We start from the raw sequence: 26,480 nt of genomic DNA, 5'->3' as shown, positions 1-26,480 counted from the left end.
ACTGAGATGCAGGATAAGGAATTTTGCAGGGAGTGTTGTTTGTGTCCAAGTTTGACTATGTCAAAATTGTTCTAATACTGTACTGGTAACACTGTCTAATAGATAGTTAGAAAGAAGTCTGTGACTTCATAAAGAGATTAAAGCCAAAGACATTTTGAAGTCATTGGCATATAGGTCGTAGTAGTTGAGGTTGGGAGAAATGAATGAGATAAGCCACTGAGAATAGTGTAGACAAACATACTTTGTGTGGGGGTTCTGGAATTAAGAGTGCATTACATAAAATCTACCTCTATAGTTTAGTACAGTGTGACTTCGGGAAAGTTATTGGACATCTTAGTATCATGTTTTTCTTGTAAATTCAGTGAGATTGTCAACAATTCAAAGAGTTTTGGTGAGGCTAACAAAAAGATACATAGATCTGGGGACAGGTATGTCACACCTGTAATCATAGCCACTCAGGAGGCTGGATCTGAGAATCACAGTTCAAAGCCAACCCTAGCAGGAATGTCCATAAGACTATCTCTGTCAAGCCTTAGTACTGGCACATACAAAAAAGAAAAAATTTACAAAGCACTTTAGTGGGCTAGTTGTGGCAGTGCATGACTGTAATCCCAGATGCTATGTAGGTGTAAGTTGGATCACAATCCAAAACTGCGTCAAGGCATAAAATCTTGTCAAAAAAGAACTTATGTATAAAAGGGCTGGGGACATGGGTCAAATGATAGGATGCGCCTAGCTAGCTGGGAGCTCTGAATCAAAGCCCAGTGACAACTAAAAAAGCTTGAAAAGCATTTTAGTGCTTGGTGCTTGGTAAATGCTAAACAAATAGTGAATAAGAAGAATTCCTGGGGCAGGCATAGTAGTGTTAGTAGTAGTAGTAATTGTCATCGTCATTGTCCTTGTTGTCCCAGCACTCAGTAGTAGTGTTGTAGTAGCAGTAGTCTCAGCACTCGGAGGCTGAAGCAGTTGGATCATGAGTTCAAGGCCAGCCGGGGCTGTATAGTGAAACCTTGTCAAAAAACAGAAATGAGAAGCTGGGTGCTGGTGGTTTAGGCATGCCTGTAATCCTAGCTACTCAGGAGGCTGAGATCTGAGGATCAGGGTTCAAAGCCAGCCCAGACAGGAAAGTCTGAGACTCATCTTCAGAAGTGGCTCTGTGGCTCAAGTGGTACAACACTCACCTTGAGCTGAAGAGCTCAGGGACAGCACCCAGGCCCAGAGTTCAAGCCCCACGACTGACAAACCCCCAAAACCAGAAATGAAGTTTTTTTTTTCTTTGTTAAAAAAATTTTTAATTGATGTTATCATAAACATTTTACCTGTTTCATTTGGGAAAGGAAGAAAAAAAAAAGCCCCTTATTTTGAATATTTAATGAGGTAGGGCATCTGAGTAGAAAAAAAAATAAGTACTTGAAATATTTGCTGATTATCTGATTTGAAAGAAAAGAATTCATACTTTGAGGATAAAGAAAGAGAGAGGATAGCACGGTTTAAAGAAATGAAAGTAAAATGAATTTGTTAGTTTGACAGTAGTTTACTTCGGCACTCTCCTTCCATCAACTGAGGAGGAGGAAGTCTCAAGGAAGTAGCTGCTTTAAAGAGGTGTGAGTATGGTGTGAGAATGAAAAATGATAAAGCCAGTGAATTTGGCAAGCCAGAATTTTTTTTTTTTTTTGGTCGGTCGTGGGTGCTGTCCCTCAGCTCTTCAGCTCAAGGCAAGCGCTCTATCACTTGAGCTTCAGTGCCACTTCTGGTTTTCTGGTGGTTTATTGGAGATAAGAGTTTCACGGACTTTCCTGCCCGGGCTGGCTTTGAACCGAGATCCTCAGATCTCAGCCTCCTAAGTAGCTAGGATTACAGGCATGAGCCATTGGTGCCCGGCTGGCAAGCCAGAAATTTTAGTTACTTTATTGAACACTTTCAGTAAAACTATCAGTGGTTTGAGAAGTAATTAGGATATTATGAAGTAGAGACATAAATGTAAAATATTCTTTCATAACTGGATTGTAAATAAAATGATAGAAGGTAGTAACTAATATAAAAGTAGAAGATGGAATTGGGGACTTTTGAGATTTATGAGTGAGAAGAAAGTGTGGGACAGTAGGTACAGGAAGGAGTATATGACATCACAGCAAGGTAACAGGGTTCACTCACTTGAGGAGCTCATAAGTGGATCAAGCACCTGCTATGGGCCAAATACTATTCTAGGTGTTAAAAATACTGTGCTGAACAAGTCAATATTTCTGCTTCTATATAGCTTGTATTCCAGTGAACAGATGGCCAATAAATGCTGAGCAAAGTATTAGAATAAGAGGAGATGTGATCAGGTATCTAGGTGACTACCATAGATTAGATATGAAAATAAGAAGTTTAACATTAAAAGATAAAAGCTGATAGGCAGTGATCAAGAAGAAAAGCCTTTTTTGGGAATTTGTTATTAGGGATTTAATTTTTTGAGCTCTAGGTATATTTTTGATATGAGACCCTTGTTTGTTGTAGAGCTAGAGAAGTTCTTTTCCCAATCTGTGGGCTTTCATTTGATCTTGCTAGCTATGTCCTTTGCTATTCAGAAGCTCTGCAGTTTAATTCAGTCTCATTTATCCAGCCTTTCTTTGATTTGTTGTGTTTCTGGATCTTTATTTAGGAAGTTTTGACCTGTGCCAAGGAGCCCTAGTGTATCCCTTATCCCTTCCTGTAATATTTTCAGGGTTTCTGCTTTTACTTTGAGGTCTTTGATACATTTGTAGTTGATTCTGGTGCAGGGTCATATATAAGGGTCTAACTTTAATTTTCTACATGTGTATAGCCAATTCTGTCAGCACCATTTGCTGAAGAGGCTGTCTTCCATCTCATAATTTTTGCTCCCTTATCGAAGATACAGGTCTGTGGGAACATGTCTGGGTCTTCAGTTCTATTCCATTGATCCTCAGCCCTGTTCCTGTGCCAGTACCAAGCTGTTTTTATAACTACAGCTTTATAATAGAGTTTGAAGTTTGATATTGATATTCCTCTAGCACTGTTCTTCCTGCTAAGGATTGTTTTTGCTATTCGGGGTTCTTCTGTTGTTCCATATGAATGTTTGCTTCTTCTATTTCATAAAAGAATGTTGTTGGGATATTGATAGGTATTGAGTTTGTAGATAGCTTTGGGCAGTATTGTCATTTTCACGATGTTAATTCTCCCAATCTAGGCGCATGGGAGGTTTTTCTACTTCCTTAAATCTGCTTTAATTTCCAGCAGGTCTTTTTTTTTTTTTTTGGTTGTTGACCTTGTTGTCATCGATGTACTGTATCTTGTTCTTTCTTATTTCATTTTTCTTTTTCCATTGGTTTATCTCTGGCAGTCTCTGTCTTTGATTCTGGTACCCTGAATCTTGTATATACGTTTATCTGATTTGCGGAAGGGAAGGGGAATAACAAAATGCTGAACAAGGACAAAGGATGAGCCATTGCAACAAAGATACTCACAAGACACTTTGTCGGAAATAAACTTTCCAACTTAGAGGGGGTGAGTCAGGGAGGAGAGGGATATTGGGAGAAAAAAGGAGTGAACAACAACGTTCAACAAGAGATGTGCTCTTTATCTTACTTATGTAACTATAACCCCTCTGTACAGCATCTTTACAATAAAATTTAAAAAAATAGCCTTCTAGATAGAGAGCTTATGCAGAGGCAGAGAGAAGCAACTTGAAAGAAGGCAAGTAGGAGAGTAAATGAGAAAATCAGGAGTAGTAGTCAGTGGTAAGCATTAGAGTTTTAAGCACTTTGGATTTTTCAGTTTAATTTTTGGCAATACTGGGATTTTAATTCAGGGCCTGTGCTTGGTAAGCAGGTACTCTATCACTGAACCATGGCTCCTGCCCATAGTAAAGTAGAGACATAGAAGTATCATCACCTTATTTAAGATTGCCTTGAAGGATAAGAGGGTTATTACATAAAGAGGAGGATAAAAAGCAGAGGAGGCCCCAAAATGGGAGAGTACAGTGTTGTGTGTAGAAGTAGGAAAGCAAGAGAGAAGATGATAATCTGGGAAGTTAGACAAAGGGTGATGCTGTGTCTCTGCCTGGAGAAGAGAGGTCTGCTAGAGTTAGTTGCTGGGGTTCTGGAGTTGGTTAGGTGAAAACTTCTCAGCATGTACAGAGTATTGTATATTCGATCCTCCTTGGATGAGTTATGATCCCCTAGGATCAAAGCATAGAGTGAGAGAAAAAGAACCCCAAAGCTGGCCATCAAGGAGCTGGTCATCAAGAAGGCCATCAAGAAGCCAGCAAAGATGACTGAAAATGACCATATGAAGTTGGGAATGGATTCGGAGAAACTTCAGGAAACCAGGCACTGTGGCTCACAACTATATATCCTACCTATTAAAGAGACAGATCAAAGGATCAGATTTGAATGTAGCTCAGTCAGAAAAGTTTGTAAGAATTTTCTTTAATTAGCCAACAAAAAAGCTTAATTGGTGGTATGGCTCAAATAATAACTTGCCTACCTATAGCATGAAGTACTGAATTCAAGCTTTTGCACTGGCAAAACAAGCAAAAAATTCTTTTTCAAGAAGATAATGTTTCAAAGATGGAGTGTGCTGTTTTGAGTTAAGTAAAAGCCACAATTGATAATAATTAAAAAAAAGGCTCAGGACTAGGAATGTAGTTCATTGGCAAATCACTTGCCTACCATGTGTAAGATTCTGGATGCAATCCGACACAACACCAGGAAAAAAGAAAAGAAAAGAAATTGAACATGGATATGGTGGTATATATTCTAATCACAGCACTCAGAGGTTGAAGCAAGAGAATTGAAATTCAAGGTTAGCTAGTGTACATAATACATTTGAGTCCAGCCAAGCATTATACTTCAGGTAGGAATGGACAGAAGAGTGATTGAGAATAGATGTCAGGTATGGACAGGCAAAGCTGTGAGGCAGTGACCAGAAGAGTAGTCTTGGGATGGTTTTCTTGAGTCATGACAGCATCTTTTATCAAGTTGAAAGGTAGAATCCAAAAGATGCTAATCTTTGAGAAGACTGCAGGTCGGTTTTCAATGTAGAAGAAGGAGTGTAGTAATTAGTAATTCCTTATAATGGTGCAGACTCACTTGTAAAAGGAGGAAGAGATTATTTACTGGTACCGAGAGGCAGGTAGAAAGATTCTAGGATAGATGATTTTGGCTGTTTTCACAATGCCATTGATATGCAAAAATGCTACATGTGTTTAATGCTTCTAACTTGATGAAACCACTGTAGTTTTAACTGGTGAAGCTGGAGGCAGGGCTGAAAGCTATTGGGTGGGGAAGGGTGTAGGAGGTATGAGGAAGCTTTGGAGAGATTAGGGAGTGGAAAAGTAAACAGTGGAACACACAGTGATTGCCTTACTTATAAAGAAAGCCCTTCCGTTTGATGCTTGTAATCTTTTTTTTTTTTAATTTTAATTTTAATTTTTTGTGAACATACTGTACAGAGGGGTTACAATTACATGGGCAAGATAATGATGCTTGTAATCTTGAACTTAATGAAAACCTATGATGGCTGGTTTCCTTCTCTAAAATAAAGTGCCCAGTTTGCCTTCTTTATGGAGCTCAGCCTTACTTGGTACCTCCACTTATAAATTCCCTAGGATGTTAAAGCAGAAATGAAAGCAGTACTTCTTCTTTTTTTTGTCTTTTCTTTTTTTTGGTACTGGGGATCGATGAAAGCAGTACTTCTATCCAGAGAAGCCTCCTCCCTCACATTTTAAAGTTTCTTCCCAATCTACCTCCTTTTGACTCCACATGGTTAGTTCTACACTCATTGTTAGTGGCTTATTCTGCTGGGGCTATTGTAATGTACATCTCTCAGTTCTGGGATGTTCCAGGATTTACATTGATTGAAGGTAAGTACTGTCTGTTTTTAGAGAGACTTCTTTAGTCAAGTAAATATAGACAATGCTGGGTTTTTACAAATTTGTTTGCTTGGGTTTTTTGTTTTGTCCTCCCTGGAATTACAAGTCTTTTCAGAGTCTTTATTAGGCTTATGTGTATACAAATCATCAGAATGTATTTTATATAAAATTTCTCACTGGACTCTTATGGAAGTGTCACTTGAATAAGCAGAGAGGAGATACATTGCTTCAATAATCTTTTGTTTGTTTATCAGAACCAAGATCATTATGCAGTTCTTGGACTTGGCCATGTCCGATACAAAGCTACACAGAGACAGATCAAAGCAGCTCGTAAGTACTTATTATTTTGGAATAATTTGAGTAGTATAGGAAATTTATTCTTTTGAAGATCGTAGTCTGTAGCCATAATTTTCCTCTTAGTAGCATCTTCTACAGTGTCAACATTATAAGCCAGATTCCTTTGCCTTCAGAAACAGAAAGCAATGTGTGAAATTTCTTATGAGAAGGAATCTTTGAATGTGTGTGTGCATTGGCGGGGTGGAGCAGGGAGGAGAGAGAGAAAGAGAGAGAGAGAGCAGATAGAATAAAGAAGACTTTACCAATGGCAAACTACCTTTAGTAGAAGATGGACAGTTCTCCTTAGTAGAAGCCCTACTTTGTTACTTTAGTGTTTTGATACTAATTTATGGTCTAAGGTAACATCTTTGTTCATGACACCATTTCTTTAAAGCTTCCTTGTTTTTATTAACAAGGTTAAAAATTGGGAGAGAAAAATGTTGGGAATCTAGTCTTCATATGCCTTTTAAAGCATAAGCTTTAATATGCCTTAATGTCCTGTTTGTATTCTTATGGACGTACTTCTGTACACATTCAGATCACCTACTTAGTGAAGTTTAATGAAAAAGGTGAAGGTGATTAGTTTTCTGTGTTTTATCTTAGGAGAATGTTCTGCCTTCCACTGTAGAGAATGGATATTGAGGTCAGAGGAGGTAAGATTGTGGCCATCTGGAAAAGGAATTAGGGAGTCCCCAGGCCAGTCAAGAAGAGAAAGTGTTACACCTGAATGAACATGGCTAAATAAGAAATGGTGTTGAAAACTACTAGTGGAGACTTCTAGGCTGCATGGTTTTAGTAAAACATGTTAATGTATCAGTAATCATTGTGATACATGTAAATGCCAGAAAAATTCAATTTCATTATAAAAGTATATGCTGTTGTACTATAAGGAAGAATAGCAAATAAATATCAAACATGTCATGAGGCATATAGATTTTTGAAAGAAACAGTCCCATGCTTACTGAAATTCGATTTTGAGTATTCTATGCAAACAGCTTTGCAGCATCTGTGCAGACTGTTAACTGTCAGGAGTTACTCCTTATTGTTTACTACGCTTGTTAAGTATTTTGTCAGTATTTTTTCTTTTTCTTTTTTTTTTTTTTGTCGGTCGTGGGGCTTGAACTCTGGGTCTGAGCGCTGTCCCTCAGCTCTTCAGCTTAAGGCGAGCGCTCTACCACTTGAGCTACAGCGCCACTTCCAGTATTTTGTCAGTATTAACTGAAGGAAATTGTCATTCTTTTACCTTTGACTCTAAAAACTGGGTAGTTGCTACTTACAGCTTTTTGAAAGTGTAATCCAAACTAGAGATATAAAATTAGTGTTTTTAAATCCATAATTATTAACACAAATATAATAAAAATAAGTCTCACAAGCCAGGACAACATAGACACTTGCATATCCATATTCATTATTACATTATTTGCAATAGTCAACCTATAGAAACAGCCTAGATGCCTTACAATAGTTGGATGAATTCTAAAAATGTACCAATACGCAATGTAATTTTACACAGACATTAGAATGAATATTATGTCATTTGCAGGGAAATGGATGAACCTAGAACAAATCATGTTAAATGTGGTAAGCCAGGTTCATAGAGACAGATAGGACATGTTTTCTTTCATATGTGAAAGTTAGATCTAAAATACACTGAGATGTCATAAATTATACAAGTCTCTAAGCATTTACACCAACTGAGACCAAAGGAAGATACTGTTAGGAGGGAAAAGAAAGGCACAATGCCTATTTACGTCTGATCAGATAAAATGATATTGCTGGAAATGAACACCAAGAAATGGGAAAAAAGAAAAGTAAAAAATAAATCTGATAGCAGATGAGGTCCCTTGAGTTTTTACATCCTATTAAAAGGTTTTATTAATATACTTGAGCAAGTTTAAAGAAAATTATGAAATCAATTAAAGATTAAGTTTTTTTCTTATTATCTAAGGGAAATTACCAGAAGTTATATAATGAATTCAGAGAAAGTACTTGAACACTATAATGATAGTTAAATTTATATGGTTTTGGTATTGAAATATACATGGTCAGAGAAGATATAGTGTGATAATTTGAAATTTCTAGATAATTTTAGCCTATATATTTTAACTGAAAACTTCCATATCAAGATTTTAAAAGTTCAAAAGAGATTTATGTGTGTGTTCATAGTCTGGGGGATTGGACAATGGGCATTGAATATGCTAGCCAAGTGCTCAAACAGTGGTCTACTTCCCTAGACCTTTATTTTTAATATTTGAGACAGAGGCTTATACTAAGTTGTCCAGGTTGGCCTTGAACTTGGGATCCTCTTGCCTCACTTCCCAAAGTAATTGGGATTACAGGTGTAATGTACAGGTGAATGTACAATGTAGTGTACAATAAAAGCCCCTTTTGCATTGGGGTAGAAGGAAAAGCCTGAAGTTTTAATAAACAGCTATTCCTACATTGCCTTTGCTTTATTATTTGAATTTACATTGTTCATTGGCCCTTTTTTCCATATTAGTTAAAAAAGATAACATTGTTTCCTTTGCCCCACCTCTAACGTATAAATTAGGACAGTAGAATCCTATAACATAATATGAATGGATTAGTATATAAGGTCCCAATAACAGTGATTAGGAAGAAATATAAATGTAGGACAAAAATAGTAGTACAGCGTCAGAGGAAAGTGAAACAGAGCTTCTTTTCAGCAAAAGATTAAGAAGTCCCTTGTCAGACTTTTAAGATTCCAAAAACAGGAAGTGACGCTGTAGCTCAAGTGGTAGAGCACTAGTCTTGAGCTGAAGAGCTGAGGGACAGTGTTCAGGCCCAGAGTTCAAGCCCCACGACCAACAAAAAACAAAAACAAAAACAAAAAAAAGATTCCAAAAACAGTGTGTCTACTACATGTTGTCAGTGAGATTTTTTTTTTTTTTGCGTCCGGTCGTGGGGCCTGAACTCTGGGCCTGGGCACTGTCCCTCAGCTCTTCAGCTCAAGGCTAGTGCTCTACCACTTGAGCCACAGCACCACTTCCGGCTTTTTTCTTTTTGCTTATGTGGTGCTGAGGAATCGAACCCAGGGCCTAATGCATTCAAGGCAAGCGCTCTACCACTGAGCCACCTTCTCAGCCTGTCAGTGAGATATTAAGAAGCTGTTAGAGTGAGATAGGCATTGTGGAAGAATTAAGTAGAGATTGTATGAAATAAAAACATGGGAACAATTTAAAATAACAAAGGCTGATGTACAAATAGAAAATACACTAAAGAATGCTTTTAAGGTTTAGATAGAATGAATAGGGAGATACTAAAATTTCCTTAAGCAATTAGCATGATTTTAACAGAAACAATAATTGAAAATAGAAAACTTGATTTTTAAAAAATTTTATTGTTATTATAAAAGTGATGTAAAGCCGGGCGCCAGTGGCTCATGTTTATAATCCTAGCTACTCAGGAGGCTGACATCTGAGGATCACGGTTCAAAGCCAGCCAGAAAAGTCCCATGAGACTCTTATTGTCAATAAACCACCAAAAACCAGAAGTGGCACTGTGGCTCAAGTGGTAAAGCACTCACCTTGAGCTGAAGAGCTCAGTGACTGCCCCCAGGCCCAGAGTTCAAGCCCCACGACCGACAAAAATAAAATACAAATAAAAAATGATTTACAAAGGGATTACAGTTACATAAACACCACCTATTTTTTAAAAAAATACTTCTGTCTTTATGAGCATCTCTGTAGGCATGTGACTTGGGTATCACAAATAAGCTCACACTTCACATTCAGGAGAACAATGTGAGTTATGCTGTGCTACAGCATAACTTGCTGGCAAATGGGAAGAGCGCTTTGGAGAGAAATGAGCCATTCACTAGCTACACAGCATAGGTCCTAGGTGGTGCTCAGTATTAGCAGTAGGGTACAGTGGTTGGGCCCAATGTGGTAGGATCCTCTTGCTACTAAACTAATATAATTTGATTCTTGACCTTTCAAAGCTGATAATTTGACTCACAGAAATCCCAAATTCCTTTTCTACTTGAACTAGTTAGAATTTGAGAATGCCTCTTTAGTACAGGTAGAGAATGGCTCCCATACCTAATTCTTAGGTCTTGGAAACAGAAATGTTATTTGCAGAATTTGTAGAAATGATGAGGTATAATGTACCCATAAAAAGATTTATACATAGAAACCATGTTCAATATATTCATAAACAGAAACTACCCAAAGTTCACTAACAGAAGAGTGTATATACAAACTATTGTATTTTATTTTTTATTTTATTATATTTTTTTTGGTCCGGTCGTGGGGCCTGAATTCTGGGCCTGGGCGCTGTCTCTCGGCCTGGGTGCTGTCCCTCAGCTCTTCAGCTCAAGGCTAGCGCTCTACCACTTGAGCCACAGCGCCACTTCCAGCTTTTTTCTTTTTGCTTATGTGGTGCTGAGGAATCGAACCCAGGGCCTCGAGCATGCAAGGCAAGCGCTCTACCACTGAGCCACTTTCTCAGCCCAAACTATTGTATTTTAGTGGAGTCTTATTCAGCAATAGAAAAGAATAAATTGCCTGTGTACCCAGAAATGTGGATGAACCTCAAAATATGTTGATCAAAAGAAGGCAGACACAAAGACATACTTTAGGTGTTATCTATATAAATTTTGAAAATATTCAAAGGCAACCTATGATGACTTAAAGTGGTTGGTTAGGTTCAAGTGATAGAGCACTTGCCAAAGTACAAGACTTGTTCAAGCATTAGTACCATATTAATGATTTGTTTTACAAAAATAGGATCATTGCCTATCCAAACTTAAATGGGTGGTAACTAGAGTTGTACCATAAGCAAGTTAATTTCCTTAATCAATTTATTTAATTTTATTTTTGTCCGTTGTGGGGCTTGAACTTTGGGCCTGGGCGTTGTCCCTCAGCTCTTCAGCTCAAGGCCAGCGCTCTACTGCTTGAGCCACAGCACCACTTCCGGCTTTCTAAAGTGGTTTATTGGAGATAGGAGTCTCATGGTCTTACCTGCCTGGGCTGGCTTTGAACCACAGTCCTCAGCCTCCTGAATAGCTAGGATTACAGGCGTGAGCCACTGGCACTAGGCCTTAATGTATATTTTTTAAAATGAAAAAAAAAATAGTCATTTCAAATGTTTCAAATAATAACACTAATGAAGATGGAAAATGAAATGGAAGAGACAAGATGGTATCCTGAAATAAATTTCATAACAAATAGTGAAATACATAAAGGTCAGAAACTATTGGAGAAGATGTTTTTAATTGAAACTATTATATATAGTGAGAAGGACATTTTAGTCACTAAAGAATTACTTCATAAAAACCTTTAGTCCCAGGTAATTTTTCAGGTGAATTATTTCAAATGTTAAAGGAATTTAAAATGTTCATGCTAACCATAAACTTTTGGAAAATTCATTTTATGAAGTTATTATAATTAGTTTCATTAAGAAATAATTATTGGCAAGATGGGAAGATATATGCTATTTGTAGTTAATGTAAATCTACCTATAAAACCAAAAGTGCCTATATGCCGGGAAAAAATGCAAAAATGATTACCATTTTTACAAGTTAGCAACAAGTACATTAGAAAATACAGTCATTGTAAATGTAACCCTTGGAATACCCAGAAAGAATAACCGTTGAATAAAACATAAAACTTACTGTGATAAAGGAGCCACTTATCAGTGGAAAAGGGAAAGAAGATAATAGATAATAGTAGGATTTTGAGAAATAATAAGTTTGAAAACATCCTTGTCTATATTTCAGAAAATATTTAAAGAAAAAATTTAAACAAAATATTTATTAATTTATTTTTGGGTCTGGTCATGGGGCCTGAGCTCTGGGCCTGGGCGCTGTCCCTCAGCTCTTCAGCTCAAGGCTAGTGATCTACCACTCTTGAGCCACAGCACCACTTCTGGCTTTTTACTTTTTGCTTATGTGGTGCTGAGGAATCGAACCCAGGGCCTCATGCATGCAAGGCAAGCACTCTACCACTGAACCATCTTCCCAGCCCTTAAAATATTTATGAAACTAAAAATATTGTAAGTACTAGAAGAAACCATAAAGGAAACAAATCAGTAAATGCAAATAAACATTTAAAAAAATGTAGGCACTGGTGGCTCATACCTGTAATACTAGCTACTCAGAAGGCTGAGAGCTGAGAATTGAGGTTCAAAGCCACCCTGGGCAGCAAAATCTGTGAGACTTATCTCCAATTAACCACCAAAAAACTGGAAGTGTCGCTGTGGCTCAAAGTGACACTAGCCTAGAGCAGAAAAAGCTCAGGGACAGACCGCACCTAGGCCTTAAGTTCAAGCCTCACAATCACAATCTAGGAGTGAGGGAGATAAAGTGTAAACCTAACCTTTGGAAAGGAAAGATTAGCAATGGACATCACATGTAATGAGAGGCAGAGGAGTGAGACTGCCTGAACCAGAGCTTAGCTTGGTCAGAAATGAAACAGGTTGCTATGCCTCCTTTTCCTTTTCTGTGAAATAAAGAAAATAATAGTTCGTTCTTCATAGGGTTATTGAGGTAAAGAGGCCTGCCACGTATTAATGCTCAGTATATTAATAGCCAGTTACTTTATTTAAAGTTATTCACACAGAAAGAAAATCAAGACAATCACTCTTCTTCTATGGATAAAGGATAAAAAATAGATACAAAAAATTGTAATCCTAGCTACTGAGGAGGCTGAGATTTGAGAATCAAGGTTCGAAGCCAGTCTGGGCAGGAAAGTCAGGCTCCATCTCCACCAAACCAACAAAGAGGCTGGAAGTAGAGCTATTGCTCAAGTGGTAGAGCAAAAGAACTCAGGGACAGTGGAAAAGCCCTGAGATCAAGCCCCAGGACCTGCATAAAAATAAAAAATTGTTGAGTACCATTAATAGTTGCTAGTGAAGTTGGGATGAAAGGGATGTTAACTTAGGAGAATGAAGTAGTGTAATGTTTGAAATGGAAGCTGTTCCTGTATTTATTCATTGCATCTCTATGCTTTATCCTGAGAAGAAAGTACTTCTACTCAAAATAACTCAATATTATTTCTAATACAATCCAATTATATAATAGAAATGTTTATAATCAAATATATTTGAGATCCTCTACTAAGTATTCACATTTTTTTAATGTTAACTCAGAAAAATAAAACATGATATAATGTTTTAAAAAAAAGCAGAATATAAGCCAGGACCAGTGGCTTACACCTGTAATCCTATCTACGCAGAATCCTGAGATTTGAGGATCCCAGTTTGAAGAAATGGAGGTGTGGCTCAAGTGAGAGAGTACCAGCCTTAACCAAAAATCTAAGAAATAGCATCCAGGCTCTGAGTCCACGCCCTAGTATTTATATTTATAATATAAATAACATACTTTTACATAGGAAATTATTGCACATTTTGTGGTCTGAAGGTCAGTCCTACAACTTCAAGCCTGTTAGGCAAGTACTCTGCCACTGAACTCTGCCAGAAACACAACTGAATGTTTAATTCGTATATTTAAGGAAGAAAATGCCTACAGCAAAATAGGTCAGAATATCAAGTAACTGTCTTTGGAAACTTACTTTTGGCTAATTCTTAAGCTAATTATTTTATTTTGCAATTTCCACATTAAATATGCATAGCCTTTACCTCAGAGAAAGATGTTAAAATTAGCATTATAGGGGCTGGGAATGTGGCTTCGTGGTACAGTGGTAGATTCTCAAATCTCAGCCTCCTGCATAGCTAGGACTCTACCCTCAATAACCCTGTGAAGCATGTATGAAGCCCTGGGTTCAATTCCTCACAGTGCCAGAAGTGGCACTGTGGCTCAAGTGATAAAGTGATAGCCTTGAGCAGAAGCAGCTCAGGGACCAACCATGCCCAGATCCTGAGTTCAAGCCCCAGGACTGGCAAAAAAAATCAGCATTATGGCACTCATAGGAATAGGCAGAAAGTTTTTGAAGAGACCCAGGGACACAGCACAAAGGAGAATGGCTTGACAAATGGGATTACATCAAACTAAAAAGTTTGTGCACAGCAATGGACATAGTTACTAAACTAGAAAGTCAGCCAACAGAGTAGAAGATCTTTGCCAGCAATAGGACAGAGGCCTAATATCCAAAATAAGCATAAGAATGGCAAAGAAAATGCTCATCATCCCTAGCCATAAAGGAAATGTAAATTAAAACAGCTCTGAGATTCCATCTCATCCCAGTTAGATTGGCTAATATTGTAAATTCGAACAACAAATTTTGGTGGGGACTTGGGGAAAAAGGAACTCTATTGCACTGTTGGTGGGAATATAAACAGGTACAATCACTCTGAACAGCAGTCTGGAAGTTCCTCAGAAACCTAAACATAGATCTTCCTTCTGACCCAGCCATACCATTCCTAGGCATCTACCTAGGACATCACAAACTAGGATACCATAAAGATACTTGCACATCCCCGTTCATTGTTGGCACTATTTTTGTTGTTGTTGTTGTTTGTGGGGCTTGAACTCTGGGCTTGGGTGCTGTCCCTGCTCTCTTCAGCTCAAGGTGAGCACTACCACTGGAGCCATAGCGCTACTTAACAGTTTTCTGCCCAGGCTGGCTTTGAACTGCGATCCTCAGATCTCAGCCTCCTGAGTAGCTAGTATTACAGACGCGAGCCACCAGCACCCGGCTTGTTGCACTATTTATATTAGCCAAATTGTAGAAACAGTCCAGATGCCCTAGGATAGATGAGTAGATTAAAAAAAAAATGGTATTTATACATAGTGGAATTAGAGAGACTAATAGGTCATTTGCAGGGAAATGGATGGACCTAGAACAAGTCATCTTTAATGAGATAAGCCAAGCTCAGAGAGACAAACAGCACATGTTTTCTCTCAGAAGTGGCTTCATATGTATTTTTTAAATGTATCTATTTTTAAATATATATTTTTTTATTGTAAAGATACTGTACAGAGGGGGTTACAGTTACATGAGCAAAGTAATGCGTCCATTTCCTATCAAGCATTGTTACCCCCTCCTTTGTTTTTCCCTTTCCTCCCCATCTCCCTTCATTTGTATTTTTAACTTACATTGTTATTGTAGATACAAAAAGTATCAAAACTGTCCAAAAATTCTTTGAAACTGTGGCTACATAAACTGTTCTTTTAAAGGATCTGCATTTTGATTTACATTGCCTGATTAAATACTACCAAATGTTAGCTATTTCATTAAAAAACTCTCAAAATGTGAATCTTGAACTTCAACAGTAACTTATATGATCATTATAATTATATATAGTAACTATAATGATTATCTATTTTGTGTGTGTCTGTCAGTTCTGGGACTTGAACTCAGGGCCTGTGTATTGTCCATGAGCTTATTTTTTTTTGCTCAAAGCTGGCACTTTACCATTTGATCCACAGCTCCACTTCTGGCTTTTTGGTGATTAATTGGAAGATAAGAGTCTCTCTTTCATGCCTTTGAACCTTGATTCTCAGATCTCAGCCTCCTGATGAGTAGGTAGGACTACAGGCATGAGTAACCAGTGCCCTGCTCCTTTTGCTTATTTTAATATCCAGGTTTGAATATAAAAATGTTTGCCAAGATGACTAATGTTCTTTATTATTTAAGAAATAAGATATCTTAAACTTTTAGTTTGTAGTATAATAGTATGAATTTAGAGGTAGTCTATAGCTCATCCTTATTTTTAATTTTGATGCCTAAAGTGACAAATCTGATTCATTTTGTAGATAAAGCAATGGTTTTAAAACATCATCCAGACAAAAGGAAAGCAGCTGGGGAACCAATAAAAGAAGGAGATAATGACTACTTCACTTGTATAACTAAAGGTAACAAAATATAGTCAGGAATTTCTCATGCCTAAATTGGGTTTCCTATATGTAGATGTAGTTCATTTACCTATCTCATGACTTTGTATGTGTGTGTGTGAGTGTGTGAGTGTATGAGTGTGTTAATGAGTTTGAACTCAGGGCCTCAACCAGCAGCATCAACACTTAGAGTTTGTTAGAAGTGTAGAATCTTGGATTTTGTTCCAGAACTATTTATTATTGGGAATTGAATCCAGGGCTTTGGGCCCTTGCTAAGCAAGTAGCGTTCCTTTAATCCTTTCCTTTGTGTTTTGTTTTTGAGATAAAATCCTTTTGACTAAACAGGCTAGCCAGACATCTTCCTATCTGTGCTGCCCAAGTAGTTGGCATTACAAGCATTTACCATCACACCCAGGTCCCAGATGGTCTTTTTTTTTTTAAGTTGGGTCTTACTGTGTTATTCCGTTTGGTAACCTGCTTCAGGCTCCCAAGTGCACTGATATTCTTAGAAGTGATATATTACTATAGATAACCCATTAAGTGTGTTTATTGATTGAACTACTATATATAGACTACCAAGAACTTTTGCCACTTGAGATTCTTTATGGAATTAACTATTCCTCAGCTGTGCTAGTTTAAGGTGGTTGAGTTTGGGGGTGTAGTTTAGTGGAAGCATGTCTGAGACCCTGGGTTCACTCCCCAGCATTGTAAAAGACAATATGATTATGTCATAGTATAGGCTCCACAATTTATTGGTACTTACATTGTCGTAACATCATTAAATAGATTGATACAGTCAATCGCCACTTCTGAATATTTCCATAAGTGTGATCATACATTTTATACTATTTTTGTGTGTAGTGAAGGGTGAGGATGGGGATTGGGGATTCATGACTTGCAATAGTGTCTTGTTATGTAGACCAGGCTGGCCTAAAACTTGGGGTCCTTCCTGCCTCAGGCATCTAAGTGCTAGGATTATACATGTGTGATACCATGCTTGGCTTGATGTTGTTTCTTAAACCTCATACATACACCCTTCAAGTGTAGTCTTCAGCCCACTGTTATACAATGCTTAAGGAGTGTAAGGTTTTTACATCTTTTACAGTATTGAGATCTTGGAATTTTTTAGGTTCTTCCTTCCCAGAGTCTGCTTTCTTGAGTAGTTAATACTTAAAACTTATCACTTATGTACCAGTAGTACTTAAAGGAGCTAAATACATAGTTATATCCAGAAGTACCAGCAGAACTGTTACTAAATTTAATTCTCCCTCAAAACACAAAAATAATTTCAACTGTAAAAATTAGTAAATTTTTTAAGTTTAGTGGTGTTTGACTCGTGGTGGTGTAATCTGACCTTTTTTTTCTCAGCTTATGAAATGTTATCTGATCCAGTGAAAAGACGAGCATTTAACAGTGTAGATCCTACTTTTGATAACTCAGTTCCCTCTAAAAGTGAAGCAAAGGACAATTTCTTTGAAGTGTTTTCCCCAGTGTTTGAAAGGAATTCCAGGTGAGTTAAAGCACCCTTTCTGATCATAATGCTGTATTGGCTTACTTTTTATATTGAGATTTCTATTATTTTCCACTGACAATAGTTTTGTTTCTAATATGTTAGCATAGGCTCTCATTTAAACAAAAGTTCTGCATTTCCATAACGAAATAATGAGATGTTTTTCTTATACATTTTCTTTGGGGAAGCCAAGAGTGGTGGTTAATGCCTGTAATCCTAGTATTGCAGAGACTGAGGAAGTAGTGAATGTTATCCTGAGCTACATAGCAAGACCCAAATATAAATAAATAAATAGAATTTTTAAAAAATATTTTATTATATTTATTTTTAAAATGTTTCATTAAATAGTGTAAAACTGTTTAGATGACAGGACTTTTTCTTTGTTTCCCTTTTATTAGTGGCTATACTGTGTGGCTCATTGTCAATTGAGAAAACCTTTGAATTCTTTAAAGTATGTGGAATTTGTTGCATTAAAATGTGTTTTAAAATAGTATACAGTACCAATATTCTAGTCTTTTTTTGTTGTTGTTCCATCAAAAATATCCCTTAAAATTTATATGTTAGCTTAGTTGGAAATGAGAGCTTGAAAACCCTTTGATGCGTCTTCCACGGAAGAGATTCTGAGTTTGAATACTTTCAGTTTGTTTTTGGTTGGTCATGGGACTTGAACTCAGGGCTTGGGTCCTGTCCCTGAGGTTTTTTTTTTGCTTAAGGCTAGCACTGTACCACTTTGAGCCACAGCTCTGCTTCCAGTTTTCTGGTCATTAATTGGAGGTAAAGTCTCGGACTTTCCTGGTGGCTTTGAACCTCCATCCTCAGTTTTCAGCCTCTTGAGTAGATTACAGGTGTGAGCCACTAACTCCTGGCTTACTTTTAGGGATTGCACTGTGCTGCGAAATTTGCAAACTACTTTGATGTGAGCAGTTTAGATCCATAGAATATTTTTCTTACCCTTCCTGATATTTATTGTGCAACAGCATGATATAAAGGTTTAGTGATTGTGTGTGTGTGTGTGTGTGTGTGATAAACTAGATAGCATGAGTGAGTAGCAGTGTAAGAATCTTTTCAGAGGTAATGAGTGAAGTGCTAAGCCTAAAAGACTGGCGCTAAGGTGGTTGGTGTTGTAGAATTGGAAACCCATCTGTAAATATTAACATGATTCGTGCCTGGCATTGGTGGCTCACGCCTATAATCCTAGCTACTCAGGGGGGCTGAGATCTGAGGATCATGGTTCAAAGCCAGCCTGGGCAGGAAAGTCTGTGAGACTCTTATCTCCAATAAACCACTCAAAAAACTGGAAGTGGTGTTGTAGCTCGAGTGGTAGAGCGCTTGTCTTGAGCTGAAGTGCTGAGGGACAGTGCCTAGGTCCAAAGTTCAAGCCCCAGGACCACCAAAAAAAAAAAAAAAAAAACTAACATGATTGGGAAGGCTAGGCCTACAGCTTGCTGCCTACAGCTTACAAAAGGAGCCTGAGAAAAAACATGATTTGCTATTTTGTTCCAGCCTGTGGCAGCTGCTACATTGTATTTCGTGGAATTAAAAGTAACTAATGGGTAGAAGACCATTTGTCTTTTGTCCCTCCCCCCCCCCCCCCCTTCCATCCTACCCTCAGTCTCTTTTTTTTGGGTCCGGTCATGGGGCCTGAACTCTGGGCTTGGGCGCTGTCCCTCAGCTCTTCAGCTCAAGGCTAGCACTCTACCACTTGAGCCACAGCGCCACTTCTGGCTTTTTTTCTTTTTGCTTATGTGGTGCTGAGGAATCGAACCCAGGGCCTCAGGCATGCAAGGCAAGTGCTCTGCCACTGAGCCACCTTCCCAGCCCCCCCTCAGTCTCTTTTTTTAACACCTTTATTTATTTAGCACATCACTGCTGCTGGCTGGCCATCCCCATCTTTTGCTTGGATGTTATAGGTGAGGGAAGTTAGAGGGATTGGAAAAAGCCTAGTTTTTAATACATAAAGTTGTAGGTTGACTACATAGTTTTGAGTCAGATTATTCTTATTAATATTTCAGGTGGTCAAATAAAAAAAATGTCCCTAAACTTGGTGATATGAATTCATCCTTTGAAGATGTAGATGCATTTTATTCTTTCTGGTAAGTAGATTCACTACTGTTATTACTTTACTTTTTTTAATAAATTTACTGTAGAATCTTTACTGAACAAAAAGCACACTGTTCAGAAATGAATAAAGGTTTTCATGCATGTATTGTGTATTTTCAGTGTGATATTTAGGCTTCTGTGATTTTTAGTCTAATTAATGTGATGTAGATATCAAGCATTTATTTAAAAAATAATTAAAAACAAGTGATCACTTGAATTCAATAAAACAACACATTTCCATTTAGTTATCTTCCTACTTAAGAGTACTTGACCTAGATAGTGTTTTTTGGGTAACTAAATCTTGTGTGTGTGTGAGAGAGAGAGACAGACAGACTAGAGATTGTACTTGGTGTCTGAAGTTTGCTAAACAGGCTTTCTACTATGTGAACCACTCAGCTTTTTTTGCATTGTTTGTATTCAAAAGAGGGTCTCAATCCTATAATCCTAGCTACTCAGAAGGCTGAGGTCTGTGGATCAAGTTTCAAAGCCAACCTGGGCAGGAAAGTCTGAGACTTACCTCCACTAAACTACCAAAGAAGCTAGAAGTGGAGGAGCTAGTGGTAGAGCGCTAGCCTTGAGCTTTTGCTCAAGCACTAAGGCCCTGAGTTCAAGCCCCAGGTCTGGCACCAAAAAAATAATAGGGTCTTGCTTTATGCCCAGAGTGTACTGGACTTAGATCCGTCTACTTGTACTTCCCCTCATCACTGGGGATAATGAGCACATCGCTGTATCCAGCCATGTGCTTCCACTGTGACTGGGATAACAGGAGTGCACACTGCACTGTTGATTGAAGGGAGTTCCTAAAACTTTTGTTTTTTGGTTGGGCTTGATCTTGAGCTGCTATCCTCCAGTCGCCATTGCTCAGATAGCTAGGATTAAAAGCTTGAGTTCCTGCACCTGACTCTTAATAGGGACAAGTTTAGCAAAATTCTTCCTGTGTCAGTACTGGGCTTGAACTCAGGGCCTGGGCATTGTCCCTTAGCTTTTTCACTCAGGTTGGTGCTCTGTCACTTGAGCCACAGCTACACTTTGAGCTTTTTGGTTGTTAGTTGAAGATAAGAGTCTTACAGACTTTGCTATCTGACTAGCTTTGAACCTCAGTGCTCAGATCTCAGTCTTCTGAGTGTTGGGATTGCATATATGTCACCATGGCAGATCCAAAATATTTGCTGTGTACTATACTTTCTTATTAAGTATTTAGTGAGTATGGAAATATAAAATTGCTATAGAAAACAATGACAAGATTCAGTTTTTATGTTTCTTTTCTTTTTTTTTTTTTTGTCAATTGTGGGGCTTCAACTCTGGGCCTGGGCGCTGTCCCTCAGCTCTTCAGCTCCAAGCTAGCGCTCTATCATTTGAGCCACAGCATCACTTCCAGTTTTCTGGGGGTTTATTGGATATAAAAGTGTCATGGACTTTCCTGCCGGGGCTGGCTTTGAACCAAGATTCTCAGATTTAAGCCTCCTAAGTAGCTAGGATTACAGGTGTAAGCCACCGGCGCCCAGTGCCCAGCTAAGATTTAGTTTTATCAGTTGCAGTTGTTTTTACATTCCAAGGACAAACTAGATATAAAATGACTATGACTAGCCTTGATAGCAAAAAGATGTCATTTTTGACTGAGAGGCGCTTAGTATACTGTACATTTTCATACCAAAAGCCATGTCATTTATAAAAGAAGATGACACTGAGGAATTGAGCATACTGTTTGTTTAATACCAGAAGGGAGAGAAGGGAACCTATTTATACAATTTCATCTACTCTTGATTACCATTCTTTAAAATTGCAGGTTTCTGACTTTATATTATAAGGATATTTTTCTTTTTTAAAAAATGTTTTTCAATTGTGTATTTCTGTCTATATTAGGTATAATTTCGATTCTTGGAGAGAATTTTCTTATTTAGATGAAGAAGAAAAAGAAAAAGCCGAATGGTATGTATGCAAATCATGGTATCAGCAGGAGAACGTTTGTTTGGTTCATTTTTTTTCTTTTTTCTTTTTTTTTGGCTAGTTCTGGGGCTTGATTGAATTCAGGGCTTAGGTGCTGTCTCTGAGCTTCTTTTGCTCAAGGCTAGCACTGTACCATTTTAGCCAACAGCACCATTTCCAGCCTTTTCTGTTTATAGGATGCTAAGGAACCAAATCCAGGGCTTCATGCATGTAGACAAGCACTTTACCACTAAGCCACATTCCCAGCCACATTTTATATTTTTTAAATAGTTGTGTTTCTGTCATTTTATTTTGTCTCAATAAGTAGCCCAGGCTGGCCTAGAATGATATTCCTGCTTCAGCCTCCCAAGTGCTGGGAATACAGATAAGTACACTATGCCTGGTCAAAATAAGTTTTTTAATACAATATTTTGAAATTCCTTCTCACAAGTTAAGCTACATAGCTAAATCAGTAATTGAATAGGGTATGCCTATGATATTGCCTAGGGATGTAATTGTCAGAGTAGTTCAACCTAGCAAATTATTCTTTTCTTGGTTGTTTAGCCTAGAACTTACTTTTTCTGCAATGTGTAAGAAAATTCTTTTGGACATGAATGTCCCTCAAAAAATCAAAATTAATACTAAATAAAATCACTCTTGGGCTGGGAAGGTGGCTCAGTGGTAGAGCGCTTGCCTTGCTTGCCTGAGGCCCTGGGTTCGATTCCTCAGCACCACATAAGCAAAAAGAAAAAAGCCGGAAGTGGCACTGTGGCTCAAGTGGTAGAGCGCTAGCCTTGAACTGAAGAGCTGAGGGACAGTGCCCAGACCCAGAGTTCAGGCCCCACGACCGGACCCAAAAAAAAAAAAAATCACTCTTTAACTTTATAGCCTTCCAAGATGTTATTTATATATTTTATTTATAACATAGTTTGTTTACAATATTTTGTTTTGTAGTCGTGATGAGCGAAAATGGATTGAAAAGCAGAACAGAGCAACAAGAGCACAAAGGAAAAAAGAAGAAATGAACAGAATAAGAACATTAGTTGGTAAGTATAATTAGTGTTGTTTATACAACTGTTTTCAGTGCTCTTTTGCTATTTTCTAGTTTCAGTTCAACAAATCAGTTTATAAATACAATGCATCTTAATCATTATTACCCCTTCCTTCATTTTTCCCCATGTCTCCCAACGATACCCATCCCCTCAGGTCATGTGGTTCCATTTTCACATCTGTACATTGTATATAATAACTGTATTCACTTTCTCTCTCCACTTGTCCCTCTTCGCCTTAACACCCTTCCTCCTGTAATAAAATATATTTCAATTGTTTTAAATGTTAGAAATTCAAAGGATTATTATCTTGCCCATGTAATTGTAACCCCTCTATACGGTATTTTCACAAAAAAAGAAAAAAAAAGAAATTCAAAGAATTGATTTATTTTTGGTAGACAATGCTTATAGCTGTGATCCCAGGATAAAAAAATTTAAGGAAGAAGAAAAAGCCAAGAAAGAAGCAGAAAAGAAAGCAAAAGCTGAAGCAAAACGGAAGGAGCAAGAAGCTAGAGAAAAAGTAAGCTGACATTTGGTAAAGTTGGACTGTAAATGCTCTTTAACTTTTTTTTTTGTTTTCCTTTGTTTTTGTTAGTCATGAGACTTGAACTCAGAGCCTAGGCACTGTCCCTGAGCTCTTTTTGCTCAAGGCTAGTTAGTGCTCTACGGCTTTGAGCCACAGTGCTACTTCTGGTTTTTTGGTGGTTCATTGGCAATAGAATTCTCATGGACTTTCCTGCCCAGGCTGGCTTTGAACTGCAGTCCTTAGATCTCAGCCTCCTGAGTAGGATTACAGGTGTGAGCCACTGGTTCTGGGCTTGTTTTTCTTTTTTGTCAGTTGTGGGGCTTGAACTCTGGGTCTGGGCGCTGTTCCTCACTCAAGGCAAGCTCTCTACCACTTGAGCCACAGTGCCACTTCTGGTTTTCTGGTGGTTAGTTGGAGATAAGAGTCTCAGGGACTTTCCTGCCCTGTCTGGGCTGGTTTTTTTTTTTTTTTTTTGTAGGTCGTGGGGCTTGAACTCTGGGCCTGGGCGGTATCCCTCAACTCTTCAGCTCAAGGCGAGCGTTCTTCCACTTGAGCTACAGCGCCACTTCCAGTTTTCTGGTGGTTTATTAGAGATAGGAGTTTCACGGTCTCTCCTGCCCGGGCTGGCTTTGAACCTTGATCCTCAGATCTCAGCCTCCTGAGTAGCTAGGATTACAGGCGTGAGCCACCAGTGCCCGGCTCTGGGCTGGTTTTGAACCACGATCCTCAGATGTCAGCCTCCTGAGTAGCTAGGATTACAGGTGTAAGCCACCAGCGCCCGGCTTGTTTTTGTTTTTGTTTTTTTTTAACAAAAACGAAAACAAAACCCCAGTGATCTGGAAGCAGAGAATTGGGTATTACTCAATCTGGACAGGTTAGTATAATTTATAGTTTAGATATACCTTACCAGCAGGTTTTGAGTAAAAACATATTGTATGAAGTCCTTTGATTCTATACTTACTTTTAAATGTCTATTACAATTTTCTAATAAATGTAGAACTCTACCAACTGTTTTCCTCAGATTATCCTTTAGACTTCATTCACTTGATATATCCTCTTTTTTCTAATTTGTTAATATTGAGTTTTAAAAATAAGATTATAGAACATTTAGAAATTCTAATTTTCCTATTAAAGTGATTTTACTTATCAATTTCAAAGCAAAGACAAGCTGAATTAGAAGCTGCTCGGTTGGCTAAGGAGAAAGAAGAAGAGCAAGTTAGACAGCAAGCATTACTGGCAAAGAAGGAAAAAGATATCCAGAAAAAAGCCATTAAGAAGGAAAGGCAAAAACTTCGAAATTCATGCAAGGTATGTCAGATTGGTCAGACAGACCCTGGGGATAAGTAAACCAGGTTCTCAATTAAGCTTAAAAAGTTTTCTTCTTATACTATACAACTATAATTAAACAGGTATACGTTGTATCCTGAAATATTTAATTATGAGATTACTGAAATGATTAATATTCTGATATTCACATCTCCTTGATTATCTCAATAATGTCCTTTTACAGTTGGTTTAAGCAAATTTGAATTTAAATAAGGTCAATGAAAAATCTTCAGTTGTTGTAACCTGCTTAGACAACCTAATCGAAAACTGGCCCTATCAGCAGGCTTTGGAACAGATTCAATAAAAATGCAAGTGTTGGTTATCATCTTCAGGCATTTTAGTTTGTTTTTTTTGGGTCCGGTCATGGGGCCTGAACTCTGGGCCTGGGCGCTGTCTCTTAGCTCTTCAGCTCAAGGCTAGTGCTCTACCACTTGAGCCACAGCACCACTTCCGGCTTTTTTTTTTTGCTTATGTGGTGCTGAGGAATCGAACCCAGGGCCTCTGGCATGCAAGGCATGAGCCACCTTCCCAGCCCCTTCAGGCATTTTAGTATCACATAATACTTACTAGGTAGAAGATTCGTTTTAGAAGGATGTAGTGTATAAAAGCAATAAAAGCATGGGCTCATGGGAGGTTGTGTGGCTTGAAGTCATTTGCATACTACTTGCTAGCTGTTGGGCCTTTGGGAGGTTATCTCATCACTATGATGCCTCACTTTCCATGCCTATACTATCACTGAAGTAATACCTAGTTATACATTTGAGAGATAATTCCCATGTACTCCTTGTCACATTCGGCATATAATGAAAACCCGATAAAATGTCAGAAGGCCAATTAGGAACTAGCAAAGTTGCATAGTACTCAAGATTATGCATAAATGGGACAAAAATTCTAGCATTTGGTAACCTTGTTCTATTGCTTCTTTCCAGCATGAATTAATTTACTTATTAAATAACTTGATGAGGGCCTGGGAAGGTGGCTCAGTGGTAGAACGCTTGCCTTGCATGCCTGAGGCCCTGGGTTCGAGTCCTCAGAACCACATAAGCAAAAAGAAAACAGCCGGAAGTGGCGCTGTGGCTCAAGTGGTAGAGTGCTAGCCTTGAGCTGAAGAGCTGAGGGACAGCACTCAGGTCCAGAGTTCAGGCCCCACGACCGGACCCAAAAAAAAAACAACTTGATGAGCATTTACTCTATGCTTAGCAGTTATTATAAATATGTATATGACATAGTCCTTGCCTTCAGAAGTTCACTGATTTATTAATAGAAAATTACAAGAAATATATAAACAATTCAAACACTTAAAGATGAGTGCTAGAATATGGTACCAAAAAGACAGTCAAGGAGGGCTTTATACTGAGCAAGAGCCAGAGGCCAGGAGTTCAAGCCCTAATACCAACATAAATACACAAAAGGAAATCTTTGTTTCTAGTATGATTTAACTAGTACAGCAATATGTACCTGGGATTCGAGATGAGAGATGAAAGTGTAAGAGAATGCAGAAACACAGAGAAATAAGATTTAGTGAGTTAGGGGTACCTGAATTGATGAGGAGCCAGGTCCTAAGTAGGGCTTCACATGTCTTTTCAAAGGTAATTTTTCCTAATGCCTTCTATTCCTATTAAAATTCTTTTTTGTAGTTTCATGCTTAATGGATTTGTTCAGCACAGTAGGCAGGCAAAGTTAAAAGAGGATGTTATATAGACTTTCTTGGATCCTTAGTTGCTTTTTTTTTTGTTGGTCTTGGGGCCTGAACTCTGGGCCTGGTTGCTGTCCCTCAGCTCTTCAGCTCAAGGCTAGCACTTGAGCCACAGCGCCAGCCACTTCTGGCTTTTTCTGCTTATGTGGTGCTGAGGAATCGAACCCAGGGCCTCATGTATGCGAGGCAAGCACTCTACCACTGAGCCACCTGCACATTCCCAGTTCCTTAACTTTTATGATATCTTTATTTTTTTTAATAGTGTTTTTGTTTTATTAGCCTACATTAGTTGTACAAGAATATTCAGTCATTTTGAGTCATCTTCTTTTCTTGTTCTCTTCGCACTTGGTATAATGCCCTTTATCACTAGCCGATCAGGAGG

General features: G+C 38.1%; 1 protein-coding gene across 3 annotated transcripts in view; it reads left to right on the top strand.

Moving 5' to 3' along the window:
- Dnajc2 (DnaJ heat shock protein family (Hsp40) member C2) overlaps nt 1-26,480 on the top strand; it is a 36,458-nt gene that overhangs the window by 3,673 nt on the left and 6,305 nt on the right. For 2 of the 3 annotated variants that reach the window (XM_069996308.1, XM_069996309.1), the window contains exons 3-10: nt 6,130-6,205; nt 15,888-15,986; nt 17,334-17,475; nt 19,488-19,568; nt 21,439-21,504; nt 22,456-22,547; nt 22,949-23,070; nt 24,235-24,384. In XM_069996308.1, the coding sequence (XP_069852409.1) occupies nt 6,130-6,205; nt 15,888-15,986; nt 17,334-17,475; nt 19,488-19,568; nt 21,439-21,504; nt 22,456-22,547; nt 22,949-23,070; nt 24,235-24,384 (828 nt within the window). Of the gene's footprint in view, nt 1-6,129; nt 6,206-6,814; nt 6,865-15,887; nt 15,987-17,333; nt 17,476-19,487; nt 19,569-21,438; nt 21,505-22,455; nt 22,548-22,948; nt 23,071-24,234; nt 24,385-26,480 lie in introns of those variants that run through there. The other variant, XM_069996310.1, reaches the window with a different exon arrangement.

Source organism: Dipodomys merriami, unplaced genomic scaffold (genome assembly GCF_024711535.1).
Source record: "Dipodomys merriami isolate MVZ:Mamm:240054 unplaced genomic scaffold, mDipMer1.0.p SCAF_5, whole genome shotgun sequence".
Taxonomy (NCBI): domain Eukaryota; kingdom Metazoa; phylum Chordata; class Mammalia; order Rodentia; family Heteromyidae; genus Dipodomys; species Dipodomys merriami.
Note: the sequence above shows the minus strand (reverse complement) of the source record. Positions and strands in the feature narration are given on the sequence as shown.